Consider the following 19,185-nt stretch of genomic DNA (forward strand, 5'->3'; position numbering starts at 1 on the left):
AATCTGTTTCATGATTTTGGAACAGTATAGTTCTTAGTCTTCCTTTTGAAGTACATGTAGAAAGTATGAGTTGCTTTAGTTGAACAAAATAGTACCAGGACTGTTTTCAGGATTTGTTTCAATTCGCTGAAATTAATGGTCTGGCATCCATTTCCATTCATTATTTTTTGGGTTGAAGAGATCACAGTTGAGCTGTACATCTGCAAAATCAGGTATGAATTTGTGAAAAAAGAACTAACATACCTAGAAGTCTTTAAATCCCTCTCTTGGGCTTTCTGAATTGATATATTTACTATAGCTTAAATATTTGATTCATCTGGTAAAATTCCCTCAGAGTTTATTCTGTCACCTCAGTAAAATTATAGATGTTTGTTTAGATTAAGATTGTTCACTCTTTCAGTTCCCTGTATTCTCATGAATGTTTTAATGTTTGTATTCCAAATTATGAAGTCATCAGTTTGTGTTATATCTGAATTTGACTCATGATTTTAATTTTTTTTTAAAAAAATTATTGGATTTATATCCTGCTCTATCCCAGCCCTGGCCGAATATGATATGGTAGAATACCTCAGATACAGAGAACCCTATAGTCTGCTGAAGAGTGTGTTAAATATAAAGGCCATGGAGCTTTCTATGTCCTGTGGTATCTTTCAAAATCCATTAGATAACAAAAAAGAAAAGGAGCATGTACTCAAGGAAACCTGGGAAACAAGACCACCAACAAAAGGACCTTAAGCCAATACAGTGGGTAACAATAGTAATATGTGTACAAAATAATTTAAAATTATATTGTGGCTTGTATATGTGAATCTATGTTATCAGATATTGAACATTTTGTATAATGGTAAATTCTTTAGTAATTTTTATCAACTGTATTGGTTTAGGGTCTTTTTTATGTTGGCCTTGTTACACAATTTTTTTGTTGATATCCATTTTGCTGAAAATTTTTCCACCTGCCATTTTGGGCATTATTTTATTTCTTGCAAACAAATGGAATGTTGTCAAAGGCTTTCACGGTCAGAGTTCATTGGTTCTTGTAGGTTATCCGGGCTGTGTAACCGTGGTCTTGGTATTTTCTTTCCTGACGTTTCGCCAGCAGCTGTGGCAGGCATCTTCAGAGGAGTAACAAAGTCGTGTTACTCCTCTGAAGATGACTGCCACAGCTGCTGGCGAAACGTCAGGAAAGAAAATACCAAGACCACGGCCACACAGCCCGGATAACCTACAAGAACCAAATGGAATGTTCTTTACATTTTTGTTTGGCTCCTTCCATTGTCATAGTCCATCTTCTCTATGAACACAATCCTAAAGGCACCTCCACCCCGGGATTGCCCCCCCCACACACACACACTGGCACGGGCTGTCCCTTCCAGGAAAGCCCTGCCAGCATGGCTACGCTGGCGGCGGGGGCCAGCGGCGCCTGGATGCCGGCATGTTTGCCCCACCCTGGCGTAGATGCCACCTTATTCCATGGCAAGGTGATACCTACACCAGCTCCAAAGGAGCTGCACCCCCCCTTCAGGAATGGGCTGCCCAACTACAAAGGAATCAGTTGCTTCCTTTCTTTGTTTGATTTTTGCCTCCTGCAGTCATATTTGAAGTTCTTCCTGTAGTCATTTGTATAAAATGTACACTCTTCCATCTACCATATTGTGTATTTTACTGGAAAACTCCTTTGACTTGTAAGTCTTTTCCAATGAGTCAATAATTTTGATTATAAGAGATTTAGGTCCAAAATTTTCATGATTGATCATTTGTAAGAATGATTTTATAAGGGTAGTAGCCAGATTTATGGTCTCTTCACACTATGGCCATTTATGCTTGGGTATTTCGCCTTGTGATCCCCGTGGGACTGTTTCTGGGCTTCATTGGGATTATTCATGATTTCTCCGACCTTTAGAAGTGACTTCGCTGCCGCCTTGCCCTTGTCCTGCGTTTTCAGAAATCTGTTTTTATCACGAATTTAAAGTTTGCCTTGAACCCAAATCGAGGCAAATCACTGCCATTTCCATGAATAGGCTTTCCTTCGGGTTCTCTCGTCATGCCCCCATTCTCTTTTCTCCCGCCCTTATCCAACCCCTTCCCATGGATGCCATTTTAATTTTTGGCAGTGCAGGAAACTCAGTACAACAGTGAAAATCTGGAGCTCCATGCCACCCTCCATTCCCCAGCTGCCCACCCTCGCTGTTTTTTGTTAGCAAGGTATATTTTAGCAATAAAACAATAAATCTTTAAATAGAAATGAAGAGCAGCTGAGGGAAAGACACAGTGTTCCCTGCCTACCCCCCCCCCCCAAATTTGGGCAATTAACCATCGTGATCCCAAAATAGGGAGGAGCGCTGGGTTGTCTTCATTGCTATTTATAGATTTATTGTTTTATCGCTAAAATACAACTTGCTAACAAAAAATAAATAAATAGCAGGCTTATGTCCTGGGTGTGATTCTCTGCTTTGTTTGTTAAAAAGCTACTCAGCTCGGGTAAAAAAGAATCCCTTAGAGGTTCCTGGTTTTGCTCTGGTTTTGCCCTATCTGCCCCCACCCCCCACGAAGTATTGCTTGGCACCGAGGCTAGGAGCGTTGGATACCACATTTTGGGAGGGCTGCGGGAACAGACCATCTCCCCCTCACCCCTATTGCTGTACTTTTTGAGCATCTGAAATGGACAATGATTGGGAAAGTGACAGTATCTTAAGAGTGCTATCCTATGCAGAGTGACTGCATGCCACGGGGCGATTCGATGTAGGATTGCACTGGAGGATGCTCACCCGGTATCAGAAAGAAATGCAGAGATCCCGCCGCTCCTGACACAGGCCTAACCAGAGAGGAAGATGCGCCTCATGGATGCTTTAGAACTGCAGGTCTAATAATTTTGTGGTGAAATTTCCCCTTTGATTTCAGCAGACAGAAATACAGATGCAGCAGACAGTTCAGGTGTGTGTGTGAATTTTTATCTTATTTGCCTCGCCATTTCAAAATCCTCCCTTTGGTCAATTTCTCAGCAAGAAGTTTAACAGATTGGGGGTAAACACAGCTGGGATAATTAACTCCCCCCCACGCACACATGCACGCATGTCCTCTTAAAGTAATGAGCCCCATTTTTTCCATTTGAGAGTGATTACCGATGGAATGATGCAATGGAAATGAACCTGCGAGTGTTTTTCTGTTCTTATAATCCCAGCATTGAGCTAGCCTGAAACAAATTAGTTGAGGGGTGTGTGTGTTTTTCGAGACCCATCTCTGTTTTGGCTGTAAAATGGCCACATCGTTAATTACAAATGAAAGAATCCCATTGTGGGGCTGACGGGGGCTGGTGACATATTTCAAAGAATACACTATAGCCAATTACAAAGTGGCATTGTCGGAGGGGAGAGACTCAGAAGCTCTGTATTTCACTGGGGGTAAATGATTGAGTGCAAGGTACTTCTGAAATATCTTCGGGGCAAAAAGCCCCCATGAATACAATTTTGAGAATTCAGATAAAAAACCCAGCACAAATTCCCCCTGCATAAATGGCCTATTGCCAGAGCCAGTGTGGTGTAGTGGTTAAGAACAGTGGTTTGGAGTGATGGACTCTAATCTGGAGAACTGGGTTTGATTCCCTACTCCTCCACGAGTGGCGGAGGCTAATCTGGTGAACTGGATTTCCCCCCCCCCCCACTCCTACACATGAAGCCAGCTGGGTGACCTTGGGCTAGTCACACACTCTCAGCCACCTACCTCACAGGGTGTCTGTTCTGGGGAGGGGAACAGAAGGTGATTGTAAGCCGGTTTGATTCTTCCTTAAGTGGTAGAGAAAGTCGGCATATAAAAACCAACTCTCTTCTTCCTCTTCTTCTTGCATTCTCTCCTGAGATTTTTTCCTCAAGTTTTTTAAGGATACATTAAAGTCTTTAATATGTACCTTTATGTTACATCCCAATATTTATATTTTTGTATCTAATTTTTGTGTGTCTCTTATATGTAATAAATGTGCTGTTAGAGATTAATTTATCCATTCTTGTGTATTTATGGATTTGTTTCTGATGTTATACAAATAATTATTTTTCCTGCAGAAGACTCTCTCTGCAATCAGCATCTGTACTTTTCTACTTCCTTTGCATGTTTTAGAATAATGGTTAGGCAGCCTGCTGCAGTTTGTAGAGATTTGTACAAAGGTCGGGTATATCTCTGGCACTAAAGGTTTTCACAATGGTTGCCACATTCTGGCATTTGCTTTGTACCTATAGTTGAATCTCTAAAATTCCTATAGCTTATTTCTTAATTGTATTACAGTTGTGTTATGAAGCAGAACATGCATTTTCTGCTAATTCCGCTGCTTGACATATTGTGGCTTACACTGACTACATCCACTCGTCCTTGGATATTGCAATATTATCATGCTGGATTTCCCTTTGTGGACACAATAATTTACTTATGATTACTACAGTGATGCAAGAGCACAATATCCAATGATACATGGATCCAGCCTCTATCTGCTGTCATATCTCTTGGGTATTTTCCATACAGGGATGAGCTTGTGTGGTTTCCATGTGGTAGGTTTCTCCCACATTTCCCCTGTTCTAGTTCCCTGGAGGCTGTGGCCTAGATAGCCCAGGCTAGCCTGATCTCGTCAGATCTCAGAAGCTAAGCTGGGTCAGTCCTGGCTAGTACTTGGATGGGAGACCATCAAGGAATACCAGGGTCATTAGCAGAGGCAGGCAATGACAAATCACCTCTGTTTGTCTCTTGCCTTGAATACCTTATTGGGTTTCCATAAGTCGGCTACGACTTGACGGCACTTAATACACACACACACACACACACAGTCCCCTACAGTGGCCATTCCCTTCCACACCACTAAGGGGGGCTTTTCTAGGTTTTTTTTTAAATTTGCAGTTGACATATTATAATATGACGTGACAGCAGTCTGTCTACCGTGTTCTCTGAATTTCCAACTTTTATTTTAAGAAAGTAAGTATCTAGTCCTTCTGTGGTAGAACTATGCCTTTCACCATGTACCTCAGTAATGAAAGTGGCTAGAAGTGGATACTGCTTTATCTGTTGTCAAGTAGATCAGTAAATTGTGTGAGAGACGTGGCAATCTTTCTTTCTATAGTGTCAAGAAAAATAATAATTTTCATCTCCCCCTCTTTTAAAAGGGTGAATTGGTAGATGAATAGCCAATGGCTGTTAAATCCAGGGAAAAGAAAGTGGCTAGAGACGTAGTCATTTAAAAATAAAAGCTGGGAATTCTATGAATTTATAAGCAGATTGTTATTAGTGCTATAAATATATGTCAATTGTTAATATTTTTATTTAAAAAGCTCTGCAGTGGCTGGGAGAAATGGCTGCTGGAGAGTATTGGCGAGGGAAAATGGCACTGATGTGGGTGAGAAAATTAAGAAAAGGTCCTATGAAATTAAAAGAAAGCCATTTTTGTCTATCCTAAATGACAGCAGACTAGGTACCAGGTGAATAGCTGTAGAGAGGGGATTTCACAGCCAAGGCACCACCTGTGAAAAATCCTGACGGTAGATATCACTTTGGAAGGTGAGAACATACACAGCCGAGCCTTAGATGTGAATCTTATCTGACTGGCAGATTGATAATGGGAGTAGAAGATTCTTCAGTTCTAGGCCATTTAAGATCAAGCACTTTGAATTGGGCCCAGAAATGGAATGTCAGCCAATGTAGTTTTCTTTAAAGATATGTCTAGTATGTTCTACTCATATCAGCCAGTCTAGTATGTTCTACTCATAACTTGGCAGATGCGTTTTGGTCTAACTGAAATTTCCAGACTTCTCTATGGGAAGTACACTGCAGCAATCTAGCCAGGATGGATCAGAGTATTGCCTGCCATAGCCAAATTTTGTTTCTCATGGAAAGGTTGTAATTGGCATGCTTTGATAAAAGGTGCTATATGCCACAAAGGAGAATTGTGGTTCCAATTGTAGAAATGGATCTAAGAGCACCCCAGCTACATAACTGACTGATGGAATGAGGTTCATTTAGTCCCTGGGAGGCCAGTGCAGGGCAAGGGATTCCAGTGATTGGGGGGATGGGGAGGTATGGCGGTGGGAGGAGATGCCAAAAAGGAAGGAGATGGAGCTACAGTTATGCTCGATCTCCTTCCAATTTCTGGCCCATCCCAAGACACGCTGGTGAAGAGGTTAGGAGTGTGAGCCCTTCTCCGGCACAGATGTTGTGCAGTGCCAGGTCCATCAATAATAAGACTACAATGCTGCAAAGTTATTGTGCAGTGCGAATTATGGACCTGGTATGCATGACCGAGACCTGAGTGAGGGAGGGTGAGATGGTCACCTTGAAAGAACTTACTCCCTCCCCCCAACCCTTTGTCCTTGGTCCTTCATCAGTCTTGGACAAAGGGTTGGGGGGAGGGATTGCAGTGCTCATTCAGGAGTCTTCCTCTTTCAGAGCAGTCCCTGCCCCGAAGATCTCTAGCACTGATAGTGTGGGCCTGGTATGGGACACAGAGGAGAATGCGGCTACCTTGCTGGTGTGCCGACTGCCTACAGCACCAGCAAGATACCCTGTCAAACCTAGTGGAGGTGGTGGCAGACTGGGCCTTGAGGTACCCCAGGCTGATAGTCTTGGGGGATTTCAATGTACATGTTGATGCCACCTCTTCCTCCACTCGAGCTTTGGACCTAGTAACATCCATGGCTGCACTGGGACTCTTCCAGGTTGTATGAGGTCCCACACACCAAGCAGGCCACATGCTACATTTGAAGTTAGTGATGGGGGTAAATATTGGTCTGATCTCTAGAGATAGAGTGCCATGTTCAGATCATTTTGCTCTGAAGGCACATCTGGACCTGCCAACTCCCCCCTGCATAGGTGGTGAGCTGGTTTATGCTCGCCCACAGTGTCTTATGGATCCAGTTGGTTTCCAGAATGCTCTGCGGGATCCAATACCCTCTGGTGACTCATTAGATGTCCTGACAGAAGACTGGCACAGCTGTCTTTTGAAAGCCATCGACAAGATTTCACCCCAATGTTCTCAAATTGGAGCTGAGGGCTAAGAAGTGGGAGCTTAGATGATTGGAGCGAGTTTGGCGTTGTACTTGCGATGAAGCTTTGGGAATATAGGCTGGTTATAAGATCCTATGAGATGGCAGTGAAGGTCACAAAGAAAGCACACTTTGTGGCCTCCATTGCATCTGCAAGCTCTCGCCCGGCACTATTGTTTAAGGTAAGCCCTAAACTATTGTTTCATCAGTTATAATTCTGGAAGATCTCCAGGTCCCACCTGGAATTTGGCCACCCTAGGCCTGGCTGCAACCAGTGGGTGACTTGATACCACTTGATTTGCATGACTAAACTAGGCCTAGCTGTTTGCTCCTGTACAACAGCAGGCACCCTTCGAAAGGCGGTGTGTGGGGCACCAAGTTCAAATCCTCAGCTGGCTATGAAAGCACACTGGGTGATTTTAGGCCAGTCACATAGTTTCAGCCTACCCTACATCATAGAGTTGTTAAGAGAATAATAAGGTGGATAGGAGAATATGTACGCTGTTTTTGTCCCCACTGTGGAGAAAGGTGGGTATAAATGAAGTAAATAAATAATAAATAAATATAGCTGAAGATGGGTGGCAGATAATATGATGATGAATAACTAAGAAGGAGAGAATGATGCAGAAAAAAAGGAGAATATATGGGGGTTGATGGGGGGAACAGGAAGTAGTGTGGGGAGGAGGATACTGGGGAGAGTGAGGTGCCACCCCAGAAGTCCTTGAGGGTTCCCTACCATGCAAGTGGGCCTGGCCCAGTGGCCAGTACCACACAACTGTGACACAGATTTCTTAGGCAGAGATTGCTGGGGGGGCGGGAAGCTTAAGACAGAGGGGCAGATAAAGGTAGGTTGGCTGTTGGGTGGGAAGGGTAGAATGAAGAAGGAAAAGGGGAGAGGCTATGGGGGCTTTGAGGAAAGGGAAAGAGGAAATAGAGGGGAGGGGAAAATGATGTCTTCACAAGTCCTTGAGGGATCCTGCTTGTATATTCTAATAGTTACATGTGGGTCAAACTGCAGCTATCTAAATCCATGGATCAGACACAAAGTAGATTTCCCCCTAAACTTGGGAGACCCCCCAGGTTTGCAGAAACATCTGAAAATTTAAGAAAATACATTTAGGGTTTTTAATCCCCCCAAAATAATGATGTTATCTGAGCTCAAGCAAATAGCTTACCAGTCCAGATGTTGTCAAAGGTCAATTAGGCCTAAAAAAAATACCAGCCTTTAGAATAAAATAGTCTATCCTTTTTTCTTGGTGTACTTCTACAAGAAAGGCTTTTTGAACACCAGACAAGAGACTATGGTGGCCCCCAATCTGGCTACTATACAAATATGGTGAGGGGTCTGGAGACCAAGTCCTATGAGAAAAGGTTGAAGGAGCTGGGTATGTTTAGCCTGAAGAGGAAGAAGACTGAGATGGGACATGATAACCATCTTCAAGTACTTGAAGGGCTGTCATATAGAGGAGGGTGCTAAGTTGTTTTCTGTTGCCCCAGAAGGTCGGACCAGAACCAACGGGTTGAAATTAAATCAAAAGAGTTTCCATCTAGACATTAGGAAGAAATTTTTAACAGAGCGGTTCCTCAGTGGAACAAGCTTCCTTGGGAGGTGGAAAGTGCGCCTTCTCTGGAGGTTTTAAGCAGAGACTAGATGGCCATCTGTCAGCAATGCTGATTCTATGAACTTAGGCAGTTCATGAGAAGGAGGGCATCTTGGCCATCTTCTGGGCATGGAGTATTTGTGATTCTAAGTATCTGTGATTCTGTGATTCTATAGAAATTGCTAAAAATGACCATTAAATCCCATATGCAAGTATGGTAAATATTACTAGCAGCTTTTGTAATGCTGGGAGTTTACACATATCTGTGTAACATTTTTATTTCGCCTGGATTATATCTATCTTTGGTATTCGTACAGTGTGTGTGTGTTAAGTGCCGTCAAGTCGCTTCTGACTCATGGCGACCCTATGAATGAAAGTCCTCCAAAATGTCCTATCTTTGACAGCCTTGCTAAGATCTTGCAAATTGAAGGCTGTGGCTTCCTTTATTGAGTCAATCCATCTCTTGTTGGGTCTTCCTCTTTTCCTGCTGCCCTCAACTTTTCCTAGCATAACTGTCTTTTCCAGTGACAGTACAGTACAGTAGCCTATACAAATTTGAATACAGTGAGGGGGGAAAAGTATTTGATCCCCTGCTGAATTTGCCCGTTTGCCCTCTGACGAAGAAATGACCATAATTTTAATGGTAGGTCTATTGCAGCTGTGAGAGACAGAATAACAACAGGAAAAACCCCAGAAACCCAGAAGACTGATGTGCATTATAATGAGTGAAATAAGTATTTGAACCCTTTGCAAAAGATGACTTAGTACTTGGTGGCAAAACCCTTGTTGGCAATTACAGAAGTCAGACATTTCTTGTAGGTGGCCACCAGGTTTGCACACATCTCAGGAGGTATTTTGTCCCACTCCTCTTTGCAGATCCTCTCCAAGTCAGTAGGATTTCGAGGCTGTACATGTGCTGTACATGTGCTGTCTTGAGCAAGGGGACCTGCGGGCTCTGCAAGATCTCAGTCCTTCACGGCGTAGTGTGTTACCAACTGTTTTCATGGTGACTATGGTCCCAGCTGCCCTGAGATCATTGACAAGTTCCCCCCGTGTAGTTCTGGACTGCTTCATCACCGTTCTCATGATCATTGCAACTCCACGAGATGAGATCTTGCATGGAGCCCCAGACCGAGGGAGGTTGACAGTTAGGGTTAGGGTTGTCACCTTCTCACCAAGCTGCTTGGCAATAGTCTTGTAGCCCAGTCCAGCCTTGTGCAGGTCTACAATCTTGTCCCTGACATCCTTGGACAGCTCTTTGGTCTTGGTCATGGTGGCTAGTTTGGAATCTGATGGATTGATTGCTTCTGTCAACAGCAGAACCCTAACCCTAATCTGGCTGGTTGATAAGGGATCAAATACTTATTTCACTCATTATAATGCACATCAATCTCTGACTTTTGTCTTCTGGGTTTCTGGGGTTTTTCCTGTTGTTATTCTGTCTCTCACAGCTACAATAAACCTACCATTAAAATGATGGACTGGTCATTTCTTCGTCAGAGGGCAAATGGGCAAATTTAGCAGGGGATCAAATACTTTCCCCCCCTCACTGTAGATGTATAATAATTAAATTGATTGAATAATGCCTGAGAAACATCTTTGTCCTTCTATTGCTTTCTTGATGAGTTTAAATATTTTATGGTAGCACAGGATATAAAGTTTTGTGGGAGAATATGTGCTAAAGATATCACTTACTCTCAATTCATGTGCAAAAAATTATGGATAGCTCACTTTCTGCTCATATTTTTCTTTAAATTGCAAATTTGCAAAGGTCTGTCATAATTACACATGTCATTCAAAGATTTAAATGCATTGCATTCTATGTACGTGACTTGATAAATGAACATTAGTGTAGAGGAGGTGGGACAAACCTGTTATTTCATGGTACAGTGCAAATAGATTTTGATTTATGCATTCATCTCTTAGGTCCAAATGATTATTGATTGCATAAATAAGTAGGCAATTCTTCTCTTTCAGAACTTTGCAGAAAACACCATGAACGAGCTCCTTGGCTGGTATGGTTATGATAAGGTTGAATTAAAAGATGGAGAAGATATTGAATTCAGGAACTACTCTGCAGATGGGGAGAGCCGACAGCACATTTCTGTTCTCAAAGGTAATGGCATTTAATGTCCCTTTGTTCATGCAAAGCAGGATTAACAGTAACAACCAGCCAGAATTGGCTTTTGTTAGGATTCTTGTTTTGTTGTTTATTCTGTCGCTAATTTAAAGGTGAATGCTTGTGGTTCCATGACAGTGATTTTCAGTAGACAGAATCTAGAAGTACAGTACTAACCTACGCGCGCGCACACACACACACACACACACGCTATTTGCTTTCAAATAGTCAGCTTTCCTGTTGATTATAGCTATTACGTTGAGTTTGGTTTCGTTTGAAAAAGATGCATATTTTTGTCCCAGTCCTACTTTCTTGTCTACTATTCTATTCTTCAGCTTCATGTATCCATGACACATTGATTCAGAGTTTTTGCTTTACAGCAATTTTTGGGCACAGTTCCTTCAGTCATTTCATCTCTTAGCTATCCTTCAAGCATTCCCCATTTCCCTTATCCCCACAGCGTATAGCTCTTCCTGATTTTAGCACAGTGATTTTTTCCCCAGATTCCTTGATTAGACCCGATTTGCCTCATTTCCTTCTTTTGCCTTTCCCCTTTCAAATCTCATTTTCTATTGACTTTTCCTTTATGTGCCCTTTTCAGTTCATTACTTTTTCTAGACTATTCTGTCCTTTCTGTTTGGGCTTCTTCTCTCTTAGTTCCTCTGTGCTCCAGGACTTCTATTCCTATTTTTCACCCTGCAGTTGATAATTTTCTTCTTCACTCCAGTAGGTGGACTGCAGACTGTTAAGTTTTCTAAGAAACTGACAATTCCATATCTCAACACCACTCAGTCATTGACAGTTAGTCACTATTATTCTGAACAGATTAATGATCTATAATTGTTTTCCTCGCGTGCAGTGGCATGGCTGATGAGACTCCAGGAATCCGTATTTGGGGGCAACTATGAACTGGATATATATAGTTATAATGCATATGGTTTACATTTGTCACATTTCTTTACTTAAAATATTTCTTGCCCCCTGTCTCTTGATTAAAACTCACACCACCACTAAAACAAAACCAGTTGGTAAAACATAGTAGAACAGTTAGGGATGCCAGCCTCCTGATGAGACCTAGGGATCCCCCGGAATTACACCTCATCTCCAGACTACAGAGATCAGTTCCCCTGGAGAAAATGGATGCTTTGGGAGGGGAGAATTGGACTCTATGGGATTGTAGCGCACTGTCCTCCCCAGACTCATTCCCCAAATCTCCTGGAGTTTCCCAACCTGGAGCTGACAACCCTACCCACCCCCCATCTCATTGATGGCCAGTGGGGACCTGGCCACCCTAATCACATAATCAAATAAACAATAAAAACAGTAGATACAATGTACATTAAAACAACAGCTACGAAAAATAATATTTAAAATTCCCTAAAATCATACTAAAATAGAACAGTATCAGAACTCAAAAAGGAGCAGTAAGAAGGGCATGATATTTTTAGCCAGAAAAAAATTACATACACTGTATTACATACAGTGGCATATGTTGAACAAAAATGAGGAACCACTGGAAGTTGATGCAATTATTAATACTGCTGCCCACAATATACTCCAAACAATGTACACAAGCATCTAAAAATTCAGTTTCATGTCTTGGGCTCAGTACTGGACAATTTACAGATAAATTATTCAATAATCTTACTTAGAAGGATGTAACTCTGGTTAGGATTACTGTTAAATATAGTATTGTGACTCTCCAGGAAAATCATATTGCTAACAAGTTTGAATGAAAAAAATACTTTAAAAGTTACTTAGCTTTAATGAGATTTCCATATGTCTAGAATCAATGAATTCAAAAGCCTGGTCTACAATAAATATTTTTCACATAACTTAAACTGAACAGGATCTTCTGGAATGGGTGTGTTAAGTGCCGTCAAGTCGCTTCTGTCATAAATGTCATGAAATACATGCTGCATGCTATCCATTTTATACTACAAATGAATATGCTGGACACCAATGCTTGGCAGTAGCTTTCATTTTACAGAATATACAGAGCAAAAGGAGCACTTTTATGCCAATAATGGGAGACCACTTTAAGAGTACAGACAAAAAGAGAGGTGTGAAAGCAATTTTAATGAACTGTCATGGGCAGAATCCCAACTCAGAAGGAAGTATAAAACCCCCCAACATATTTCTGTTTTTTCATACTGTCTATTTTGTTATCAGTTTAATTAATTTTTATTAATTGTTATATTTGATAATGTGCATGTGTTATAATTTTAACATGTATATATTAAATATGTATTATCTTAGTATTCTGCACATTGTGATTCAGTGTAATGTAGTAAGATGTTTAGATTAGTCAAGTAACAATTCTGTCCATGGTCTAACTATTTCCTATCTCTGACAGTGGTTAAAACAGGTGCAAAGAAGACTTTACAACATGTGAGAGAATGTTTAAATTATTCCTTACATTTTGAGGTTGGCTGTACTTTTAAGTACTCCATTTGGGCCAAAGTAGATGTTATAGTAAATGTGTGGTGGCTGATAAAAATAGCTGCTTTGCTACTTATTCTGCTCCCTCCCCACCAAATGACTGATTCATGTTGTGATGCCATTGTGTTCTTTGTTTCCCTACCAGCCATCATTGACTGACAATGGTTGGGCACGTAAGGATAATTACACGGAATGTTGTGGTATCAATATCAATTCTACAAGCCCTTCTAAAAGGGAGCAGGTCCCATATTTCTGAACAAAATCCTCAGGGTCATTCTGCATTAGTAATAATCCTGGATATGCTTTTTTCTCTTTCCCTCTTTGATGCTAGCTGAGTTCTTTATCTCAAATAAACTTTGTTATATAGATACAGATATGTCAAATCACTCAGTTCTTTTTCTATAGTTATTTAAACATAATATGTTGCATTCAATGAACGTATCATTGTATATCAAGCTATTTTAAAGAAAAGAGAACCTCTTCAAGAAGAATTCTTGTAACGGTTAACATTGCCTAAGGTTTCACTGCGACTTTTTAGTGCAATTGATTTTTTGGTATGGCTTTTGTTTTGGGGACAGAAATTGTGATTTGCACAGTCAGGATGCATGTGGTTTACCTTCTGCAGGTAACCCAGATTGCATGTTCATAGCATTGAGGTTGCATGAGAGCTCCACTGAGAAATCCATAAGGCACTTTTGGGATTTGTGGTAGGTGCTGGTAGACTACACATTCAACCAGTCTTGCTCAAGGAAAATCTAACCACAGGCCAGCAGTCATGTGAATTGGGCCCAAATATATATGTATTGGATAAATAGTTTTCATATACTGTACCATTTTTTCTATTCTTTTGCAGAAAATTCTTTGCCAAAAATAAAATTACCTGAAGACAGTGTTATCTCATCCTACAATGTAAACACAAGCTATCCAGGGCTTACAACAGGAAATGGACTCTCAGACTCACCAGCAGGGTCAAAGGATCATGGGAATGTACCCATTATCGTACCATTAATTCCACCACCTTTCTTAAAGCCACCAGCAGGTAAATTATTATTGTTAAACATTTAACTATCACGACAGTCTCGGTCAATAGTTCTGTTCTTGTTAAGTAATGTTTCCTTGTAAAATGTTACATTCACAATGGTAAATGATTGATTGGATCGCCATAGAATGGCAGGAAGATGAAAAGTACTTTTAAAACATGCAGGATCTGAGCACTTTTAGGACATATCCGTTTGAATGAAGGAGATTTCTACACACACTTAATTCTTCCATTGAAATTAGTGATGCCTAAAATTGCTGAATTTTGGCTGGATTTGTTTACCTAGGGTTGCTAATTTGAGACAGTGAGAAAGATAGTGTTCCTTCATGAGGTTTTAAAGAAACTAAAATTCCACTAGTTGAAGCTTTTGTATTCATTATAGCACTCTGACATAAAAGCTACACCTGGTGAAATGCTTGTTTTGAGAAAAAGTTTTTTGAAATCTAATGTATAGAATCCATAGATATGAAACGGTTTGACTTTTGCAACCCAGAATACTGCCTGACAAGGCACCCAGGTTGCATGAGGGTTCCAAGGCAAACATATTAAGTTAAAATGCCCTGCATATTCCAAAAAATCTGGATTAAGAAATTGAATTTATGTATTAACCACCTAACCATTGAAATGACCTATGGGTATAAACAATATTTCCTTCAATGAGAAATTTAGTGGAATATAATAGTGATACAGTATAACAATGACTGGGCAGGAAGTAATCACACAATTTAATAGAAGTCTGTTCAGTTTAAAACCAAGTATGCATTTTAACAATCCCAGAAATCAGATTAATATTGTACATCTAGCATGTCGATAAACACATCCTGGGAAAAAGTCTTTCTGTTCATACTGAAATATTTGTGTATTGCCTTGGAGGAATTTTATATGATCACACATATACCTTGGGAAGACTATTCTGAAACAATTTATATTTTCACGACATTATTCATGAGCAATTCTCTTACTATGCAGCATTTCTCAGGGTTTATATGAGGTATGATTCATGTGCATTGGGTTCAGTTTTTTCATAATCCGTTGAAGTATATTATGACTGCAGTAGGGTGTTTAAATGCAATGTTATTTATTTACTGTTGTACATACTGCAATAATTGCTGAATTTATGTAACAATAGGCTCAACGGTATATCTGTTTGAGTCAGTGGGAGTTTTGTTGCGCTCTGTTAACTACAGGAAGAAACAGACCTAATATGGGGCTCAAGACACAGAAAGGAATATTGCTAAAGAGGTTAGGAACACAATTCTCCATATAAATGAGATTCTTCCAGCTGTCCCATGCAACTGAAGTATAATGAATACAGAGTGGAATACAGAAGTCCCTGGACACAGTTTAAGATCACTCTTTCAGTCAAAGTACCTGTGATCTACTAACCAGTACATGTAACTTCTGACTAAAATAAGCCATTGTACCAGAAGACTGGAAAGCAGCAAATGTTACACTGTTGTTTTTTTTAAAGGGGATCCAGAGGGGAACCAGGAAATTATAGGCCAGTTAGCCTAATATATGCCCCAGGCAAATCAGTAGAAACTGTAATCAAAGATAGAATTATTAGGTACATAGAGGAACAAAGCCTGCTAAGGGAAAATAAGCTTGGCTTCTGCAAAGGGAAGTCCTGCCTCACCCAACTTTGAGAAAGTAAGCATGCATGTAGATAATGGTGACCTGGTAGGCATTATATACTTGGATTTTCAACAGTGTTTTGTCAAGGTACCACAACAAAGACTCCTGAGTAAACCTAGCAATCATGGGATAAGAGGATGGGTCCTCTTGTGAATTAAAAATTAGTTAAACAACAGGGAGCAGAGCTGGGCTGGGCTGGGAGACAGAGGCAGAGTTGCTGGTAGGGTGAGGTGAGTGCTGATTGTTGCCTTTCCTAACACTGCTGGGGAGCATTTAATTGAGGTTGCTGTGAGAGGACTGTGTTTGAGGGAAAGTGGGTGTTTGTAGCCTAACTGGAGCCTGATTGTAGCCTTCTAAAGAGGGTTTTTTGATTGGTGCTGGGTGGAGCTTGTGTGTGAGAGGTGGGGGCTGTGAGCATTTAAATTGCAAATGCTCCTCTTCACCAGAGGCATGAGCCTTTGGTGCGAGCTGAAGGGCGAGGGCACAAGGGTTCTTGCCCTGTGGCTCTTTGCCTGGGGGTTGGGTCTGGGGACCCTATAGGGTGGGAAAGAATCCTGTTAATGGGGCAGAGTAGATCTGTGTGCCCTGCAGGAGTACCGAGCCAGGTAAGCATAGGTGTGAGGTAGCAGCAGGGCAAGGAAGCCAGGGCACTAGGTCCTTCTGCAGTACAGGAAGGGTGCAGGGTATAGAGGGCAGGACACTTCATTTCCAGTGTTAAAATACCAGAATAAATACTTAAAATATCAGTTGTGAAGATAGAAAGCCAGCAGGGGTTGCGGGGCTATCCAGTGTGCTGCATGGAGTGTCACATGTATGACTATCTGCCTGCTGGACAGAAGTCATGGGTGTGTGCTCGATGCAGGGAGCTCCTGGCTCTCAAGGAAAGAGTTCACTTCCTTGCGACCAAGGTATCTCAACTGGAGGAGCTGAGGCAGGCAGAGAGACAGGAGAGTAAGGACTCTGGGGATGAAATAGTCGCATCCCAGTCCCAGAGTGACGGCTCCCTGCCAGTCACGAATGTTGGAGCCCTTGGTGAAAGAGGTCATCTCTCTGAGGTAAGGGGATGTGGTACCTTAGAAGGGACCCCTTGTTTGGTAAATGAACAGATATCCTCTCGTACTGAGGATATGCCTCTGAGGGGAGGGGGCCTTCTTGTAATGGACGATTCAGCCCTTAGAAATGTAAACAGCTGGGTTTCTGGTGGGTGCATGGGCCGCGTGGTGACTTGCCTGCCTGGTGCGAAGGTTGTGGACATTACCCGTCATTTAGATAGACTGGTAGATAGTCCTGGGGAGGAGCCAGTGGTCGTGGTGCATGTTGGCACCAACGATGTGGGAAAGTGTAGTCTGGAGGTCTTGGAATCCAAATTTAGGTTGCTAGGCAGGAGGCTAAAAGCCAAGACCTCCAAGGCAGCTTTCTCTGAAATGCTACCTGTTCCACACGCAGGACCAGCTAGGCAGGCACAGTTGGGAGTCTCAGTGCGTGGAGGTGGTGTAGGGAGGAGGGCTTTAGATTTGTTAGGAACTGGGCAACATTTTGGGACAAGCTGGGCCTATACAAAATAGATGGGCTCCACTTGAACCAGGATGGAACCAGACTGCTGGCGCATAACATAAAAAAGGTGGCAGAGCAGCTTTTAAACTGAACCTGGGGGGAAAGCCAACAGGAGCTGAGAAGCATCCGGTTTGGGCAGACTTAATGCAAATGGACTAAGGGAAATTTGCTTCTGATTGCCCACATGATGGCTAGACTGCAGCAGCAGAGAAGGAACCTGGCTGACTCTGGAGACAGTGATTGAGTGTTTGCAGGAGGAGTCTCTCCCAGTCAGCTGTAGGTATTTAAGGAAGGCTGAGGCAGTAGGAAGCTGTGGAAGCAACACAGTGCAAACCTGCTAAAGCTCCACTCTGGCCTGTTGTGTATTGACCTGGACTGTACCTCAACCTTGCTACTTTCTGGACTTCTGACCTGACTTTGGACCCGTTTGAATTCGCACCTGCCTCTTGCCTTGACTGACTGCTTTGTTCCTGGACTGACTTTTGGACTGTGTATTGTACTGCGTTGCCACACCCATTTCAAGTTAGTATAGCTGCCAGCTGTAGAAGCCCCGGCTTCAGAGACCCCTGCCTGCTGCCACACTCGCTGCAGCCCCCTTCCTAGCACCACGCTGCCGCAGCGGCACCCCGCCCTGGTGGGCCAGCACACATAGTGTCTAATAAACTGCAAACCATAAAAATGGCAGACTCATCCACAGAATCCTTGTGAGTGGCAATTCCGGGTCTCAAAGGTACTGTATTTTTCACTCCATAAGACGCACCTGACCATAAGACGCACCTAGTTTTTAGAGGAGGAAAACAAGAAAAAAAATATTCTGAATCAAATGGTGTACTAAACTATTTAATAAGCTACCAGGATATTAGAATAATATTTCAACCATGTAAAGTGAACAGCAGTCAACAGTGGCATTAAGAACCATCATCACTGTCATTAACAAATGAAGAGAGACTTTAAGGTTCGAGTACTCTTCTAGTCTTCTGTGAACCCCAAGAACTCATTGCTAGAGTCAGAATTTAGGAAGCTCAGTTGCTCACAATCACTGACATCACTTTCGTCGCTATCTTCATATAAGATATCATCTTTGTTACCATCCAAAGCATTGCTAATGCCACATTTTTTGAATGACTGGACAACGATTTACTCCTTCACCGAGTGCCATGATGTTTTCACCCATTCACAAACTTGAGTGATAGTGGGCCTCTTCATTAGTCCAGTAGGTGTCAGATCATGATTACCAGCAGCCATCCATTTGTTCCACTCTTCTCGCATAAAGACCTTAAATGGTTTGTTGATGGAAACGTTGAGAGGTTGCAACTGGCTCATAAGACCTCCAGGAATTACAGCTAGATGAGTCTTCACTTCTCTGAAGCACTTTTTTGTAGCTTCGCTAATATGTGCCCTAAACTGGTCTAGTACTAATAAGGCAGGTTTTTTCAGAAGCCCTCCAGGATGTTTGGACCACACTTTTTCAACCCATACTCTCATTCCATTTTCGTCCATCCATCCTTTCTCATGGACATGTACAACAACTCCTCTTGGAATCACTTCTTTTGGAAATGTTTTCTTTTTGAAAATTAGCATGGGTGGCAATTTGGTGCCATCTGCACAGCAAGACAACACAACTGTGTAATGGGTTTTCTCATGTCCAGAGGTTTTCACGGTGATAGTTTTGGCACCTTTCAGATCAACAGTCCTATTAGATGGCACATCAAAGGTTAGTGGGACTTCATCCATATTCCCAATCTGGCCAATTTCAAACCCATATTTCTTCCTAGCATCAATTAC

At 41.9% G+C, this 19,185-nt stretch overlaps 1 protein-coding gene across 5 annotated transcripts in view; it reads left to right on the plus strand.

Moving 5' to 3' along the window:
* Positions 1 to 19,185, plus strand: part of SOBP (sine oculis binding protein homolog) — a 188,073-nt gene that overhangs the window by 13,156 nt on the left and 155,732 nt on the right. For all 5 annotated transcript variants that reach the window (XR_008933675.1, XR_008933674.1, XM_056856937.1 and 2 more), the window contains exons 2-3: positions 10,589 to 10,727; positions 14,026 to 14,211. Coding sequence is in view for 3 of the 5 variants with exons in the window: in XM_056856937.1 (XP_056712915.1) it covers positions 10,589 to 10,727; positions 14,026 to 14,211 (325 nt within the window). In the remaining 2 variants the exon portion in view is untranslated. The remainder of the gene's footprint in view (positions 1 to 10,588; positions 10,728 to 14,025; positions 14,212 to 19,185) is intronic.

This window comes from Euleptes europaea, chromosome 10, assembly GCF_029931775.1.
Source record: "Euleptes europaea isolate rEulEur1 chromosome 10, rEulEur1.hap1, whole genome shotgun sequence".
Classification (NCBI taxonomy): domain Eukaryota; kingdom Metazoa; phylum Chordata; class Lepidosauria; order Squamata; family Sphaerodactylidae; genus Euleptes; species Euleptes europaea.